The sequence below is a fragment of the Dermochelys coriacea genome, chromosome 1 (assembly GCF_009764565.3).
Source record: "Dermochelys coriacea isolate rDerCor1 chromosome 1, rDerCor1.pri.v4, whole genome shotgun sequence".
Lineage (NCBI taxonomy): Eukaryota > Metazoa > Chordata > Testudines > Dermochelyidae > Dermochelys > Dermochelys coriacea.
The window spans coordinates 248091682-248110643 of NC_050068.2; the positions used below are offsets into that span (position 1 = coordinate 248091682).

Consider the following 18962-nt stretch of genomic DNA (forward strand, 5'->3'; position numbering starts at 1 on the left):
AATTTATGCCTAACATATTTTCCAGACAAATAAGGATCTAATATGGCAAACACAAGCTTAGATTGCTGCTCCAAAACGTTTGTCTCATTAACAGAACTGAACATGCAAAACTGAATAGGGAAGCATCGGTTGGTACAGCAAAGGACTTGATTTTATGAATTGATACACTTCTGCTTAAAAAGGTTGGCAGCCACTGGATTTGCTAAAAGGAATAACACACTCCTGAGTATGTGGCTGTTTGAAACGAAACACATTTGTAGGGTGCTGGAGGTATTTGGCTTTAAACCTACGCTCAGTATACTGAAGGCCTGCCTTGTCTTTTGCAATTTAAATAATACATCATGAAGAAGTTGGTGTGGATGCTTATTAACTCCCATCGCAGCAGCACAGAAAGACTCATTGATAAATCAAGAATAATAGCATTTTTAATATTTAAAGTTTTTTAAAAAAATATTCTTATGCTATTAAAATGATCTCTTGGGGATTTTTAAAATTAATGTTTTAGTATAAAAAGATATTTTAAAAATTTATCTTCTCTTCTTTGCATGTTTTCTGGCTTCCACTTATTTCAACCTTTCCCTGTTCCTTTTTAGGCTACTCTAATGCCACTTCCCTCTCATTTGATAGCTTATCTCCTTACTTATCCATTCTCACTTTTGTTCCTTTCTTTCCTGGTTCCCTGATCCAGAAACTCTCAATCCTAATCTACCCTCAGATGCAACTCCCTAAAGCTAACACTCTCATTGTAATCTGAGTACTCTAGCTTTTCTTTTAGCAGACTGGGAGCTGCCAAATATACTATATCTAGTGTCTCACGTAAAATGCATCCCTCAGTACTTCCTAATAGACCAGGAAAGTCCCCTTTGAATTGCTGATATTCCAGTGGAACACTGACGCTTCCAAGAACACTGCAATGTTTCGCCACTGCTCCGAGACTGCAGCACAGAAAGAATTACTATTTATTTGAGAGCTATTGAACTCTCTCAGTTAGGGGTACATATACACTGCAGCTGGGAGCATGCCCTCCAGCACGGGTAGACAAACTCAGCTAGCTCTGCTTGAGCTAAAATGCGAAAAATGGTAGTTCGCCATGGCAGCATCTTAGGCTAGGCACCCAAGTACATACCCGGGTGTTACGTATGGTTGTATTCAGGCAACAAGGCAGAGCCATCACAAATGTCACCGTGGCCACATAGCTGTTTTTAGCACACCAACTTGAGTAGAACTAGTACAAATCTGTCTACCTGTGCTGGGAAGCATGCTCCCAGCTGCAGAGTCACCAGACCCTAAGGCTTGGCCTACACTACAGACTTTTGTCGATATAAATGCATTGCTCAGTGGTGTGGAAAATCTACCCCCGAGCAACACCATTCTACTGTAGACAGTATAGCGTACACAGTATAGTGACGGGAGGGCTTCTCCCATGTCATAGCTACCACTTCTCAGGGCAGTGGAGTAACTACACTAAGGGGAGAAGCTCTCCTGTCGGCATAGGTAGAGTCTTCTGTAAGCGCTTCAGTGTTGTATGTGTAGACAAGCCCTTAGTGATTTATACCAGCGCACTCTGATCGGGATTCCCCACATGGTGACAAACAGCTCTATTCAGTGAATCCTCCGGCTGGTCCCATTTGCACCTGGGAGCAGCGTGCTCCCAACACAAAGACTGCAATATAGCCTGAGCACATATGTACCCTGCAGTGGACTGTGGATATCTGTTGAATGGTCTCAGCGTGGGATCAAGAAGACTCATTAATTTCAGAAAGCAGATTATATGGCACTTTAAAGAGTGTGAGAGGCATATCTGCACAGCTTCTATGTGTGTTAGTAAGAGTCACACAGTAGAGTCCACTGAGACCTCCCTGAATAGTTACCCCTTTGGATAACTGAAAGACATAACATCTTTCTGAAAGCACAACAAAGGGAATCCTGTTAGTTAAAGCACAAACGAAATCCGGTAAATATTTACAGTGTGGAGGACAGGAACATTTTGGGGTTTCTGGACCTCTTTCTCCAAATAATCTGATGGTTCAGTCCATGCAAACTCCCTGTTTGAATTCTCTGCCCAGTAAGAGCCTCCTTGTATTAGGACATGAACAAGTCCAACTCACTCATTGAGTAAAGGCATGGATGTTCTCCTCTTGCTCTTCTGCACCATATTGGCCTGGTTCCTTAGAGAGATCCGAATGAGAGACGGAGCAAGTCGACATGGCTCCCCATCCACTTGCATGGGGATAGACTTGTATGTTAACAGAGTCACTTCCCGGCACTGATGCAACCTTTCTCCATGACCTCCCACCTGAAGAGCAGCCTGCAGAACAAGGACAAAGCAAAGAGGAGGAAAGCAATAATGTCACCATCCTATATCAGCCATGTGAGTTAGCTAACTCCTCCCTAATACTGTTTTACCCAGCACTCTATATCTTCTGCTACAAACTATTCCGTTTGCACATGAGACCCACTCTGTTGCAGTAAGTGGTTTGTTCTGTCACAGGGAGATTTACCTGCTTGTCAGAATACAGTCCAAAAGCAGCAACTGTCCACTAATTTGGAGGATTCAATGCAAAGAACCCACTATTCTAAATTCATCACCACTAGGAAATTGCATTTCAGGCCAACCCCACATTCCCCCCCCCATCTAAATTTGCAGAATGGCTTTCCAGTGAGAGACATGGGTGCACATGATGCATTAAGGCAATGTTCCAATCAAAGCTTTTCAATAAGCCATTGCAATGAGGCATGACCAATGTAATTCCATTCACAGAAAAGACATAAAATGGGATTTAGAATGCTAAAATAAAGTCCTGGAGAGAAGGATCAGTGGGCAGAGGTCAGGTGAAGCAGTCAAACATACATGACAAATTCATTGTATCACATGGGTATGAAATTTATCATGTGGAGGTTGCCTCAGCATATGTGGTGTATATCTATATTTAGAGATATAGATATACACATATGCTTGCACACATCCAAGGTGCATTTCTGTATATTTCTACATCTTGTTTTAAATTATGATTACTTGTGTTGCAGTAGTGCCTACAGTCTACAACTCAAGGATCAGGGTTCCGACTATGAGATCTAAATGCTTTTTCAAGCAACAGTATTAATAGAGATTTTCTTTCTTACCAAGGCAATACTGTCTTTGATGTGAATTAGATTAATCTGAAATACTTATTATGACAGTTTATAAAGCAATTCAGCATCAGGAGTAGACAAGCTGAAAAGAACAAGGAGAAAAATCTTGTTCAATAACTGCGGCTGGAAAGCAATTAAATGCTATGTTCAATAATTGTCTTGAAGAAACGAAATGAGAGAGCTGTACCATGTGCTTTCTGGGACACCCACCCACTGACCCAACATTCTATCCATAAGTTGACTGAAACAAGTCAACAGAAACAGGTCTGCATAGTTTTCATCAAACAACACCTTCTTGACCAACAGCTTTTCCATTTGGTGCTTTTCTAACTTAGAGAAAAAAAATTAGCCAGCTTTCCAAGCCCATCTCCTCTCTCCTACCTAAGTACATGCAACCTCTTTAAAACCCAACCCAGGAGTAAAGAAGCAGTGGAAGAGGCAAGGGGGATAAAAACATATCAGAGACAAAAAGATAGACAGAGCTTGTTAATGACTCTTGCAGGGCCCTAGAGATTTAGGCAGGCACCTTGCGGCAGAAACGCTGTATTTTAATAAAATATGTGAACATTTGTCTCTCAGATTAAAAAAATCTATATTAATACAGCATTAGCATCAAGAGTTACAGGAACTGAAGTCAGGACATTCACTGTTTTGTTTCCCACAGGAATCTTAACTGTCCTATTATGAATATTACACCTGGGCTATTGGTTACATGATGATCATCATCATCATCATATTACTTAACATTTATATAGCGCTTTTCGTTCAAAGATCGAAAGCATATCACAAATGTGGGCAAGCAGATCATAAACCATAGTGTGATGCACAAAATGTCTGCTAAGATGCAGAAAAGGTCTATCGTTATAGTGACTCTTCAAATCACAAACACATATAAAACCTTAACTCTGACCTCATCTCCTTTTAGGTAGAAATAGCTCACTAAGGGACCTGATTCTGAATTGTGGCCTAAATGAGTTCATGCAGCTCAGGAGAGGGGTGGCAAAGGTGGCTGTGCATCACCTCTGTGGCCCTCTGGAGGCAACCTCGAAGACTACTCTAACTCACTGTTGCCTGCACTGATTCCCTGTGGGATGTTACATTGTAAATACAGTTCAGTGCATTCCAGCTGCACCTTCTCATTCCTCCAATACATCCTGCCCCTTCCCTCAGTTATAACCTGACATACATCTACACCAAGCACTGCAATAGTGGGGGTGATGAAGGGTTATTCCACCAGACCTACACCACTAGGGAATTCCTCTGATGCTAGGGGTACTCCCAGTCAGTTGCCACTGGCTTTTTGGCATCTATATGATAGTTCCACCAGTATACAAAGGCTATAGCAGAAACCCCAATCAGGGGCATAGACATTTAAAGTATGTCTAGCAGTAAGGCATCTTAGTTTTGCTTATGATGGAGATAAAGTTTATTTTAGTGTGATTGTGAGGAATTAGATGCCTGCATTGTGGATGGTTGTATGCCGAAACTGAAAAGCACTTTGGCATAGAACTGTGGAGCCTGTGAATGTGTTTGGGCACTATGGTGAAAAGGTACAAAGACAGAGGTTGGTCTGGAGGGTAACACCACTAACTGGTGGTCTTGTGTTTTTAAGGTTTGTATTTGGGAAATGCACTTAGAGTTAACTTTTTTTTTGTGGGAACAAAAGAAAAACAATTACAGTGGCACTTACCTGATGCTTTCAAAGCACTTTACAAACATTATTCAATCCTCACAACAGCTTTGTTGGGCAGGTAAGAATTATCACTCCCATTTTAGGTTAAGACTACATTTGCTCAAGACTACACAGCAAATCGGTGTCAGAGGGGAAGCAGAACTCCTATATTTTTAGATCGTTGTTCTGTGTTCTGACCAGTAGACAACACCCATTTCAAAAAGTTTTATTCCTTTTCCACTAAATCACAATGTTCTATTATTTCTCAAATACCATGTTATCTTGCTCAGGGTTTTAAATGGCATAATTTTAATGCATAATTGAAAGGTGATGACACAGGGTTAAGGTTGCTATGGAAATGTTCACTCTGAAGTCCATGGCTGGTGCATATACAAATGTAATGCTTAATTATGCATCAGCATCATTTTATGTATTAATGTACTCCACATACATAGATCTTTTTAGGTAAATATTCATTATAACACAGCACAAAATAAATCAGCCTCACTGGCTTTAGGCAAGACTTCTGTCTGAAGGCACTATAGACCTTGAGAGCAAAGAACAAGTCATTAAAATTTGAGCTAACATATGCAGACTGTACAATTTTTTTAATAATACGTGAGCACCAGCTAGAAAACACAAATACTTAAAATAACAGTTGCACTACTCAATCAGGAGCGTCTCTCTTATGGTCTATGATCTTCTTAAAATTTCTCCCACCCCCTCACTCTGATAAAACAGGGAAAATGGGAATTTTCTGAGAATATTTAATGCAGTAATTGAAATTCTTTTAAACTATTCAGATTTTTAGCTGTGACTTTAGGTGGAGAACTTTTGCAATACCAGTGATGGTCAATTCTAGAGTACAGCAGAAAGGAATGCTCAATTTCAATATGGAGATGTGGCCTTTAAAGGCCAGGAGTCCCAGCATGTAATGCTCCATATTCCAAGTAAGATGCAGGCCACACCTACTGAAGACGAGGAGGGCTACCATATGTGTCTATCTTATGCAAATTAGATATGTCCTTTGAGCACCTGGTAATTTGACAACGTGGTACTTCTCAACATTGCTAAGTTTGGACAACCTTTAATTATGTGATTAGTACAAATGGTTTAGAAAGAGTAAGTATATTTCACAAAAAGTTTTTTGGGGGAAAAAGACCTAAAGATTTTCTTTCTTTTCTTTTTTTAAACAACAAAATTATCCCTCCACTCCACCCCACAACACACATGATTTCTTACTTTTTCATTTCTTTTCTCCCAGTGAAAAAGTGAAAATAGGATTTTTTCCCACAATTTTGACATGGAATATTTTGAAATTTTCAAAAAAGACTGTCAAAATATTTTGTTTGTTTACAAATTTCATCAAAAAAAATTTTTAATGTAATTTTTCTACACACAAAAAATTTTGTTGCTGGAACCCTATTTTTCAACAAAGAATGTCTGACCAGCTCTAATGTATATGGGACATATACAAAAACCCCAGTTGTGGTGGGGCTGGTAACAAACAGCAGTTATTGTGCGACCATATTAGTTTCCCATAGTACAAACACACATACACATGCACACACATCCCTTTTATAATACTTTAATCTTCTTTGATTTTGATTTGGGAGCATTTTGTAGCACCATTAGATATGTTCAAAGCAACCAGGTTTTCAGGGAGTACATTTTGATAATGAAATAATACTTCTCTTCCTTTGAAAACCATTATTTGTTCATAAAATTGAAAAAAAAATTGAGGCTAAAACAATTTTTCTCCACCTTATTGAATCCAGGAAAGCATAGGAGAGAACCTTTTTGGTATGAAACTTTGTGCACCCTAGTGTTGAGCCATGGACATGAGGTGTTTCATACAAAATTGCACACAGAATACTCCCAGCCCTTAAGCAGTGTGAAATCTACTGCATGCAAAAAAAATACTCAGCTTGGCAAAAATTCTCACCAGAGAGGCCATAGTGAACCCAATGACCTCAATGTAACCATCATCATGGCGCTGAGGTTCAAAGTCTCTGTGGTCGCCGGGGGTACCCCAGGGCATTGTGCCAGCACAATACCTGCAGAAAGAGGTTTAGAAAATGAGAGCTTTAGGGAGCATACTAAGAATTTGCCCCACTGGGTCTTACAACAATTAAAAGAAAATAAAGCATAAGTACTGGCCAGTTCTTTATCTTCTGGGTGAACAGCCATACATCTATTCCAAAAGGTCTTAGAATCCATTCTGGGGCCTCCCAGTGACCATACATATAATTATAGGAAAGATCAGACAGGAAACCTGCCCTCCAACTTTCAGGCTGGTGGGGTAGGCAATTAGTTTGTCTATCCCAACTTCTGGTAGGTTGCTGAGTGGAGATGGGAGGCAGCAGAGAGGGGACAGTGCCTTTTTGCAGTAGTGCTCAGGACTCTTCTCTCCCCTCTCCCACCCAGTCCTCCTTCAGATCAGCTGTTCAGTTGGATTTTCACCTGCAGCCTTCTGCCAACAAAGGCTGCTTCGTTAAGAAGAAGGCAGGAGGCTGAAGCTGAGCTTGCTTTCTGCAGACCTTAGTTTCCTCTCTCCCTCCTGCTCAGAAGGTCTGGGAGCAGAGGAGATGCAAAAACTGGGATAGATTGGGGGAGGGGAGCCAGACAGTGGCCTCCTACCTAATGGCTGCTGCTGCTTCTCTCTCCTGCCTAGGGAGATAGGGATATATGGGAGACCTTGCAGAGCAGGGGTGGGGAGAACTTTGGAGAGGAGACACCACAAAGAACCTTGCAGAGAGGGCAACACAGGAGGGAGAGGAAGTGAGTAACTTGGAAAGGAAATCTTTGGCAAGGGGACAGGGAAGATGGGGGAATATTGGGCTTTTACACACCCCACTCTTTTTGACACCCTCTGAGATGTTAGGAAACAGTGTTTCTTCCAAACCCATTTGAAGCTCTTCTATTTGGAAGGTACTGATTTTTTCCTCCTGCTTTGTGTTTCTAATGAAGCAAAAGACAACTCTATCTGTTGACTTCATTGTTCATGTATTAGGTGCACAACTCTGGAAATTGTATTTGTTAATTAATTGTTCCTATGGAGCCAGCAGTTTGTTGTGACTGGAGCTTACCTGGGTATATTTAAAAATACTATACATTGGAACTTCAGCTCCTGAATCTTTGGGGTCAGGTCTGTTCCATCACACTGCAAAAACCAAAGCAACAGAACAAAGAGGGGTTTGTAAATGAGGTCTCGGACAGGATAATAATTGCTGTTACCCCATTTTGTAACAACCTGCCCAAGAACGTGGATTGCATTTTAGAAATGCATATCTCTCTATAGCATAGTTGCTGGGCACCATTCACTCTCTGTGAGATAGGGAAGGGTGTGTTACCCAGTGGGCAATTGTCATGTATGTAAATTCCCAAAGGCTTTCTACAAAATGTGTTTCAAATGTCATGGTCAAAACTGAAAGTAACAATCAATGGTCTGGTGTGATTAGGTTTGTGTTTTCACAGCACTCTCTCTCTCTCTCTCTCACACACACACACACACACACACACACACACACACACACACACTCTCCATCTGTCTCACTGCACAAAATAATGCCATGCTTTCCTATACTTACCACAACTTTAACATGTTTGGATAAATCTCTGGAACTCCTCTGCAGGAAGTCTGAAAAGGCTGCCTAACAGACATATGAAAAGGGAGGGAATTCAAATCAGAATTTTTTTTTATTTGAATGATCTACAGCTTCTTCCTTTCACTTTCCTTCCTTTGCATTCCTCCCCAGATTCTGCCATCACATACCATCCTGAGCTAAACTCTTTTCTTTCCTGCTCCCATTGACAGAGAGTTTTAGGCCAAGTTTCTTCTGTTAGCATCCAGTCAGCAGTGCATGTTTCAAATTCTGAAGAGTCCCTTGAATCAGAGCCGGGGGGCGAGGACACAGAAGGGAAGATTGGTCCACTTGTTTTGCTGCATTAAGGTGCTGCACTAAGAAAAGGCACTCCACTTTAGAAGATTTACCATGGAACACCATTGTGCACCCAAAACATCATGCAAATTCTTGCTCTTGTTCGTTTGTTTTTAAAGCATAAGGCTTCTGGGTGTGATGACAGTGATAGAATCTGACAGCGGAAAGACATGTATGATGGCAAGTATTATCTAGTCAATGACCTCGTTTCCTAATTACACCTTAGAATAAAACTGAAGACCCATCCACTTCCCCCTTGGATAAGAAATGGTCATCTGATTTGTATATTCATGTATGAAAATGAGATGCTCCAAATAGCAGCTCTCTGTCCTCCTCCCCACTCTAGCTCCCAGTCAAGGAATGCTCATCAGGGGCTGAAAGATATGGTCAACGATTTTTCCTGTGTGCTAGCAATTTCCCCAGTAAATTCAGTATCCAAGTGCTGCCCACATATGAGAATAAATGTGAACACAACAGTAAAGCGCTTGCCAAGCTGCAGCAGCGGATTCAGGATATTATCAGTCCTTCCTCCAAATGCTGTAGCACTCTTCTGAACTACTAACTATTATGGGAAAATAATACTTCAATCCCTTCCAAACAGACATGGGGAGGCATTGCCAGAAGTACCTGGAAGCAAACTATGTACTTTTAAAGGTGATGGGCAAAAGAAATGATCATAACCCTCAGGAGTGAAAGGGAGAGGAAAGGGAATAAATAATTTAAGTAAATAAACCAAGGCTATTCTGTAAAATCCATTCACAACTCACCCCAGCATAAAACATTTTATTTCGAAAGCGACTGTTGAATTTCTCTGGATTTGCTTCTGTAAAAGAAGAAAAAGGAAGAAAACAAAGTTGTCATAAGGGAGAAAGTTAGCAAAGTACCCTTGCTGTTCTGTGAAGTTTCATTCCAAGCTTTCCTGGAGGCAGGAAGACAGATTTACAGCCTTGGCATGTGGCTAGCTTTCAACCCATGATGGGGAAAAGGCAAGGGAAGTCTTTATTTTCAGCACTATCTACATCAGCAACCCTAAAAGAGCAATTCCATGCGTACCGTACATACACCACCCATTGGTAATTAAAAGGTGAGAAATGTCAAATGAACTTTTATTTTGCAAGAATCTACCCTCTGTGCTATTCTTTGCTAGTAGATTTCTATTTAGTGTAGCCCCTTCTTGGTGTAAAGTAGAGTGGATAAGGATAAGGGCAGACAGCCCCCAAACCATGATTCTCTTGAGGGAAATTTACCACAACACCACCTTAAAGAGTCACATTGTCTGTCTCATGACCCCACTGTAAACTTCCAACAGCACAATCACAACTTTTCAGTGACACCAGTACTCACTGTACACTGAGTAGATCTCCGTTTGGATTATTCGAAATCTCATGAAACATTTGAAACAAAAATGAATGATTCATAGACTTTAAGGCCAGAAGGGACCACTATGATCATCTAGTCTGACCTCCTGCATACTACAAGCCATAGAATTCAACCTAGTGATTTCCATACCTAGCCCATCAACTTGTAGCTAAAGTAGAGCCTAATTAGAAAGATAACCAATTTTGATTAAGTTATGGAGAATTTATCACATACTTAGTAATCTGTTTCCAATTAATAATTACTCACAGACAAAACTTTGTCTTTTTTTCCAGTTTGAGCTTTCCTAACCAGCCATTGGATCTTTTATGCTTTTGTCTGATAGACTAAAGAGCCCTCTACTATCTGATATCTTCTCTCTGAATAGCTATTTATAAGAGTGTGTTTAAATCACTTCCTAGCCTTCTCTGCGATAAGATAAATAGAGTGCTTTTAATCTTCCATTGCAAGGCATATTTTCCAGCCCACAAACCATTCTCATAGCTCTTCTCCAATTCCTCTAATTTTTTCAGCATCCTTTTTAAAATGTGCACACCAGAACAGGATTCCAGCAGTGGTCTCAACAATTCCATATACAGGAACTCCTCACTTAAAGTCGTTCCAGTTAACGTTGTTACATTGCTGATCAATTAGGGAACATGCTTGTTTAAAGTGGTGCAATGCTCCCTTATAACGTCGTTTGGCAGCCACCTGCTTTGTCCACTGCTTGCAGGAAGAGCAGCCCGTTACAGCTAGCTGGTGGGGGCTTGGAACCAGGGTGGACCAGCAGTCCCCCTATAAGCTCCCTGATCCCCTATGTTCCCTGTGCAGCAGCCGCCCAGCAGGCTATCAATTGCCAGCAGTTCAGCTGTCCTTCCTCCCACTGCCATGTGCTACTCCGGCCCTCTGCCTTGGAGCTGCTCACCTTGTTTGCTGTGCAAGGAGGGAGAAGTGGGGGGCTAATGTCAGGGTGTCCCCCTCTCCCTGCTCCTGCACCTCGCTTACCCCATTTCCATAGAGCGGGGGGACAGGACAGGGCTCTGGACAGAGGGAGCTTCCTGGCAGCAGCTGCCATCTCAACTTGCTGATCTACTTAAAAAGACAATGTACTTAGAGTGGGGTCAGAGTACTTAAAGGGGCCTTGTGCATCTCTCTCTCACACACACATACGGTGTGTGTCTCTATCTATCATGCTGTCTCCCCTCCTTCCATTCGTGCTGCCTTGTAGAGTGGGAGGCTACATTATCAAGAATGGGTTAACCCTTGAAAGCTCAGCTGATTGCTAGTTCATCATTTAGCAGTAAGGCAGTCCCTGGGAAATATCCCACCCTCTGACTTCACCACCTCAACCAAGCTTCACAATCATCATTGGTGTGTACCAGTATTAAATTGTTTGTTTAAAACTTATACTGTGTGTGTGTGTGTGTGTGTATGTATATATATATATATATATATATATATATATATATATATATATATATATATATATATACACACACATACACACACACACACACACACACATATATATATAGTCTTGTCTCTGGTGAAAAAAATTTCCCTGGAACCTAACCCCCACATTTACATTAATTCTTATGGGGAAATCGGACTCGCTTAACATCGTTTCACTTAAAGTCGCATTTTTCAGGGACATAGCTACAACGTTAAGCGAGGAGTTACTGTACACAGGTAATATCACCTCCCCTACTCATGCATGATGATTCCCTGTTAATCCATCCAAGTATCATGATAGCCCTTTTGACCACATCATCACACTGGGACCTCATATTCAGTTGGTCACCTATAAAGACCCCCTAAGTCCTTTTATGAATCATTGCTTTCCAGAATACAGACTTCCATATAGTAGTGTGACCTACATTTTCTATCTGTAGATATACGACCTGCACTTGCCTGTATTAAAAACACATGTTTGATTGCACTCAGCCTGCCAAATTATCCTGTTTGCTTTGTTGTGGGTAAATGTCAAATGCAGGACTCTGCCAAATCAATTCATTCCTTGTCACGTGTTCACAAATCACTTGTTTTGTTGCATCTGCAAATGGCATCTCTATTTGCATTCACCTCAAACAAGTAACTGGTCACATAAGCACTGAAGTCACCACTGAAAAGGCAACGTTCATTAGAAGTAACATTTGAGACACTTACTACCTAGTCTACCATTTGGAAATACTCAACTACCTTAGAGGGCAGTTGCATTTTCACACTGTGAAATGCCCGAATGGACTAGGAGAGTTCAAGTCAGTATCTTTATTTATTTACTTCATGATATTTTATATCATTAACAATAGGTCTGAATGCAGGAATTTGCATGCACATTCAATTTATTGGACCAAATTCTGCTTTAATGAAACTAGTGTAAATCCAGAGTAATTCCACTGATTTCAGTGGAGTTACTCTGGATTTATACCAATTGTAAATGAGATTAGAGTCTGTTCCATCCTGATTATTTCCATAAACAACACATGACAGAGGAAATTAAATGAAACCAAACACACACAAGACAACAATGACACCAAAATGTAAGCTTTAAGCTTTTCTCCCCCTAACACACAGAACTCATTTTGTAAGTTTTTGTGTTCAAGAAAGTCAGAAAATAACTGTGCCAGCTAGAATGGGAACAGCAAATGCATGTGCTTTGCAAGCTTCCCCATCCACACATACCCACACACAGATTGCTCTGTGAGTATTTTCTCTCTCATCTAAATTTTTAAAACACTGGCATGTCTGGAATAACATTCATTCTTTATGTAGCTCTACAATTTAATAATTAAGTAATGCTTCCACTAAGCAAGAGGGTAGCCATGAAACTCATCTATACTGTATATTTGCAACCATATTAGGAATGCACACTGGGGTGCATTCATAAAGAAATGCATAGTGCTGTCATCATTTCATTCCTGTGCCCTTCTGTGTCCCTTCATTATTATTCCTGAAGCTTACAGCAGTCTTAAACATTATAAAATATGCATTAGCTCATTCCATCAGGCATTCAGCTCTTTATTTAGCATGGCATGAGGGTGCTATCTTTTTACTTTTTTAATGGCATTGTTATAGTATAAAAATGAGAACAAGTGAGGCTTCCATTCAAAACCCACACAGCTAAATCAACAACATGCTGACCAAGGAAAACTGAACAGCAGCTTTGGTAATATAAATATGCTTACCTAATACATGTACACAATGTTCTGCCTGTCAAGCCAAAACTCAGCTGTCTAGGCATATTTGGAATTCTGAGTTTCTGGCAGGACACAATCTTCATCAGTATGAAGAGAAATAAAGTGATACAACAGCGCAAGCTTGAACTCCTGGGGGATTTTTGTGGATTATTATGAAGGCCTGTTTATTTCCTTACGAACATAGTGGATCTAGCGCTCAGTATTGTCCAACTCAACCCAATAATACTATACCATAGCCTTTTGTAATAAGTCTCTCTCTAGTTCTTCTGTACACATGACTTTACTACTGCTGCCATCCACAACTTCACATCCCTATCACTCTCCCTCTAATCCGCCCCCCACACACACACACACACACATTGGGGGGAAAATTTGCACCCGATATAAATTTTATTTTTCCTTCTGCTGTTTCCTTATTTTTGTCCACATGCCCTCATTCTGGATCAACATAAGCCTTTTATAGTATCTACAGCTCCCTTTAACATCTCCTTTAGAAGCTTCAAAACTTCATATATCTCCCCTCTTATCCTCTTTTCCTCCCATGAATCTCAGCTCAGCTTTTCCAACCAATTTAATCAATCTTGTTATATCACCAAAATCTTTTCTACTTCTTCAGTATCCTTTCTTCAGTGTAATGGACAAAACTGGACACATTTGTCCAGCTGTGGCCTAATAAGTCCTTCAGAAACTAGTGCTAGAATCATTCTTCACACGTTTTTGTCTGGGACAGAAGTTTATGTGTTTCAGCATTCTCTTTAGATTTTGGGAAACAAGTTGTATAGCCAACCCTAACCGAAATTCAGAAGCCATTTGTCCATTCCTATGCTTCCCACTGTTAAGGGAATTAAGAGTCCCTCTCACCTCGGGATTCATGGAATTCCAGCGTGACATGTGCATCAAATCCAAGGCTGAAGTAATTATTGAAGACACTGAGTGGAAGCTGCAATCAAAGACCAGAAAGAAAACATATGAAAATGTTTTGGTATAGTATGCAAGAAAAAAAGACCAAACATTTCATGCCATCCCTCAAATTAACAGCTTCTTGAAAAGCTAAATAAGGAGAGAAGAGAAAGATGTGGGAAATTTTATATGCAGAGTTGCTATAAAGGCTGGAAACAACTTTCTGAAGATAATCAAATGCAAAAATTAAAGAACACAAACACATCTGCAGTGCTTTATAGCCACATAAGTGACTCTGTAAACATGACATCATGGGGTTCCCTATTTATCATCTCTCAGCAATCTCCTACTTAACATGTCAAAACAAAGATTCTCCTAATTGCTGGCACTACAAACTCAGCATGGCATCTGAAAATCAAGCTGTGTTCCTTCTGCTTCATATATCATCAGCAGCAATAAATATCCTGGATTCAGAATTTGGCTGGTAATTCTGTTGACGATGCATGAGGCAGACTAGAGCACATCTGGCCCTTTCACTGCTATATTGGCTCTATTAGGCTGACAGGAAGGAAAGCTAGAGTTCAGTAAGTAAACTTGAAATTATAACTCAGAAAGGGTAGAGAGGCTATGTGCGCAGGAACAAGGAGTCATTTTCACAGAATCTCTTTTCTGGCTATTGCCTTACTTTAAAATAATTGCAGATTAAAACAGGAGAGAACAGAAATACAGCTCCTCCCATGACAAATATTGCCTCACCTTCCAACTCGCAGACCAAACAGGGGAGGGTCAGCGATGTAACGGGACTGCACAGAGGGAAGGGGATGACAACCTCAAAAGACGGAGGCTAGCAACCCATACACAAAACCTTGCTTAGAGAACAGATAAACAACTGGTAACCACTAGCAGCAGCCCAAAGAATATATATACGCTTTGTGGTTTTTCAATCAGTTGAGGACTGGATCATTTCTCACCACAGCTAACAAGGCAAGGGGGAAAACAAATGAGATGCCACAGATTTTCACCCTTTGACCCAGTGAACAAGGAGTTTGTTCAAGCGCTCAGATATTGAGCATTATGAGAGACAACAAATGGGCAGCATGCTGTAACTGTGATCTACTTCTGAATGTGGTGACATCTATAAACTTGTAGTAGGGGGAGAGGAGAGTGGAAAATGTTTTCCTGTGTCTTAGAAACCTCAGTTTGCATCCTCCAGGCTCTCTCTGCTGTAAAACAGGCAGCTCTAACCTTACGTGCCCCGTCCTCGATTTCTTCCTGCGGCAAATCGGGGTTTCGTTCCACCTGGAGGTTCCAGCGGTCCAGCTGGACAATAGTCCCATCTTCTACATGACAGAGGATCTTCGAGACAGGCTCATCGGTGTAACCCTGGAAGCAGAATGAGCACCATCAAAGGCTCACTAATGGACACATCACATCACATGTTAATTACCTGACTGAGAAACCAATGAAAGTACCAGGCCAGATCTGCATGAAGGAACTTTGCATGAAATCCAGATTAAGTCTGCCTAATGGGTTCATAAATGTATGTAGACTGTGGATGAACGAGGAACAAGAAGTTTGGCAGGCAACTGTTGAGAATTACAGTCTCTGACTGGCACAGTAAGGCCAACAGTATATGGAGGTGACTTAACAGACTTTACTAACAGTGCCATGACCTCTTCTGCAGTCCACAGGTCCTATTTACCATAGGTGGCAAGATTCTGTACACACATGCAATGAAATCCCTGCCCCAAATTGTTCATAAGATCTTGCCTTGTTTCATCACAAACCTGAAACGCAGTATGGGTTTGTGAACCTTTGGGCAGATGCAATTGGAGTTTCACATAAACCTTTTCATAGATGTCAGAGAGGGTTTGATTGTTTCAATCACAAACCATGCCAAAACGTGTTTGTTTCAGATGAAATGAGCTTTGACTTTTCAGGCTTGCATAAACCCAAAATCAAAGCAAAACTCAGAGGATACAAATCCATAAGAACCAAAAAACAAGCAAAAGTAGCATTCAAGAAACCACATGCAGCTGCTGAAATTCACACAGTTTGTTTGCAGGATCTGGGCCAAAGCAGGCACTAGTTATCAGAGCAGCTGAGGTGCCCTGTATTTTACTTCATTGTGTGGGCTAGAGACGTATTCATCATCCGATGAAGCGAGCTGTAGCTCACGAAAGCTTATGCTCAAATAAACTTGTTAGTCTCTAAGGTGCCACAAGTACTCCTTTTCTTTTTGCGGATACAGACTAACACGGCTGCTACTCTGAAACCAATGAATAGCTGGTAAGTCACACATAAGAAGGTACTGGAGTCAGTGCTTACCCCTCCCCAGTTGAGGGTGCGAGCAAGGTCATTTCCAGTGCCAAGGGGAAGGATGGCAACAGGAGGCTGGGGGCTGAGCTGTAGCTCATCCAGGATGGAGAGGATCCAGCCCACCTGCAAACAAAGAACAGGAAAGGGAAAGAAATCAAATTGGGTGGATTTAAATGGTGAAAAAGAAAGAGACAGACAAACAGAATCTATCCTCATCGCACAGATAGTCAAGTGATATCAGTGGGAAATGCAGAAACGAGCACTGCTGAAAACCAACTGGTTAGCCACCCTGCCTTAGCTTCCTCTTCTGCAAAATGGGGATAACAGTATTTATTAGCCTGCCTCACATGAGTTTTACAAGGAGCAACTGGATGTCAAGTTGTATATAAATACTGATTATTAAAAATAATGAATGGGCAATATTTATTGTTATATTGATTTAGCAACAATCACTTCCACCCTCTCCCTGAACAGGAAACAAAGCACCTGGAATTATGGACTTATATTTGTACCTGACTGAACATTGCTTTGAGGTTTTTTTATTGAAATTCTTGTCATAAAACAAAAAGACCTCCTTGGATTATCTTATGCAGAGTACTAAAAGCAAAACTAGACAGAGTTTTAAAAAGCTGAATAAAAAAATTAAGTTAAAAATTACTAAGACCAAACATCTGAAACTCATCCTAATTATTTTTTCCCAGTAATAGCATTGAAAGTAAGGGTTAAAGGGCATTGTACCACTGAAGATGCCATTCTTTAAATGAGGCACAAAACCAAGGTCCTGACCATTTATGGTTATCAAAGATCCCAAGGTACTTTTTGCAAGAATGGAAATGTTAGCTTTGCTGTCCTGGCCAAATTCCTACTTGAGCCCCAGTAGCTAAAGAATTCTTGTTTACTACTGAGTAGTGTTGCTTTGTGCTGTTAAAAGGCTTTCACATTCTACCAATAGCTGTGGATTAGTGGTATGTGGTGATGGAAGTGATTCTTGTAGGTACAGAATTTTTAAAGGACTTTCTGCATTTCTTTGAGCTGAAAAGGGCTATTTAACTATATTAGAATAATGTAGAATTTACACTTTAAAATGGTTGTATGGGAAACACAGTCATTGAGAGCCAGATTTTTTAAGGTCTTTAGGCACCTAGTGGGATTTTCAAAATGGGCTAGGAGCCTAACTCCGTTATCTTTAAAGATCTGGCCCCTGGTGCTTAGAATAGGAGATGGAGTCAGGAAACCCTAAGGTGAAATCCTGGGCCCATTGAACCAATTGGACCACCACTCTGCCATTGACTTGCTATCTAAAATTGGGCAAGTCACTTCATCTGTGCCTCAATCTTCCGGTCTGTAGAATGGAGATAATATTATTAAATCGCCTTTGTAAATTGCTTTGAAATGTTACATAAATTGATTCTATTTGAGTGGCAAGCCTTATTATTTAGTGTGACCCAGTCTCTAAATATCCAACAGCAATCTTGGGGTTAGGGGTGGCAAGGCCTACCATCTTTTGTGAACTGTGTGATGGTGAAAGGAGCTCTGGAGCCTACAGCCTTCCATGTATCCCCCAGGAAAGGGAGAGCAGGCAGTGAAACTGGAAAAGCTACCACCTTCTGTTTCATGTCAGCAAGGCAAAGTGATATCTGGTCTCACTGAATATTCACTGAGTCTATCCGAGCAAGATTTTTCATTGGCCCTTTTGGGACAATGAGATATTAATTTGTTTCAAATTTAACAGCCGCAAAGATAACAGTCTAGAGTTGTTCACAGTAATGAGAAGGTGCTGCCCCCTATTGCTCATGCTGTGAAGTCAAGAGAAAACAAGAGTTGGTAAGAGCCAATCAAGATGCACTCATTTTTATATTAAAATTCTGTGGACCTAGATTATCTCACATTATAGTTTCAGCTCCCTTAGATGGCAGACTGCATACGTTTGACAAATAAATTGGAAGATTATCTATTTTCACTGTGTCCTCCGCTGAAACAGTGTCCTATAGGTTCTGGAGGAAACAATCCCTACTGAATCACAAAAGATATCCCTTTGCAGGACCCTAGCTGGTTCGCTCTTACTTTCTCTCCAACAGTGAAGGCACCCTTCCATTAATATTAATATTCACTAAGGCTGGGATTTTTAATGGGCCTAAGGAGATTAGACACCCAGCTCCCTCTGAAACTCAGTGGGAGTTGGGGGCCTCATTCTTTAAGGATCCTTTGAATATCCCCGCCTAAGTTCACTGTAACCAGTTTCAACAGATTCAACCCCCAGTGATATAATTTCTCAGCTTGGGTGGCAGAGTTCTGTCATCAGGGTAGCCCCTACACTTTATATACCACCCTGGTGGAAATGCTATCTCAGAAGGGACAGTGCAATGTTATACACGTTGGAAAAAAGAAAAGGAGTTCTTGTGGCACCTTAGAGACTAACAACAAGGCTGCTACTCTGATACACAT

The 18962-nt window shown here is 40.8% G+C and overlaps 1 protein-coding gene across 6 annotated transcripts in view; it reads right to left on the reverse strand.

Annotated features, from left to right (window-relative positions):
• DGKI (diacylglycerol kinase iota) overlaps nucleotides 1-18962 on the reverse strand; it is a 304108-nt gene that overhangs the window by 109805 nt on the left and 175341 nt on the right. For all 6 annotated transcript variants that reach the window (XM_038400325.2, XM_043518599.1, XM_038400320.2 and 3 more), the window contains 8 exons: nucleotides 16527-16640; nucleotides 15444-15581; nucleotides 14160-14238; nucleotides 9513-9568; nucleotides 8395-8457; nucleotides 7894-7967; nucleotides 6750-6861; nucleotides 2109-2308 (listed from right to left, as the gene is read on the reverse strand). In XM_038400325.2, coding sequence (XP_038256253.1) covers nucleotides 2109-2308; nucleotides 6750-6861; nucleotides 7894-7967; nucleotides 8395-8457; nucleotides 9513-9568; nucleotides 14160-14238; nucleotides 15444-15581; nucleotides 16527-16640 — 836 coding nt within the window. The remainder of the gene's footprint in view (nucleotides 1-2108; nucleotides 2309-6749; nucleotides 6862-7893; nucleotides 7968-8394; nucleotides 8458-9512; nucleotides 9569-14159; nucleotides 14239-15443; nucleotides 15582-16526; nucleotides 16641-18962) is intronic.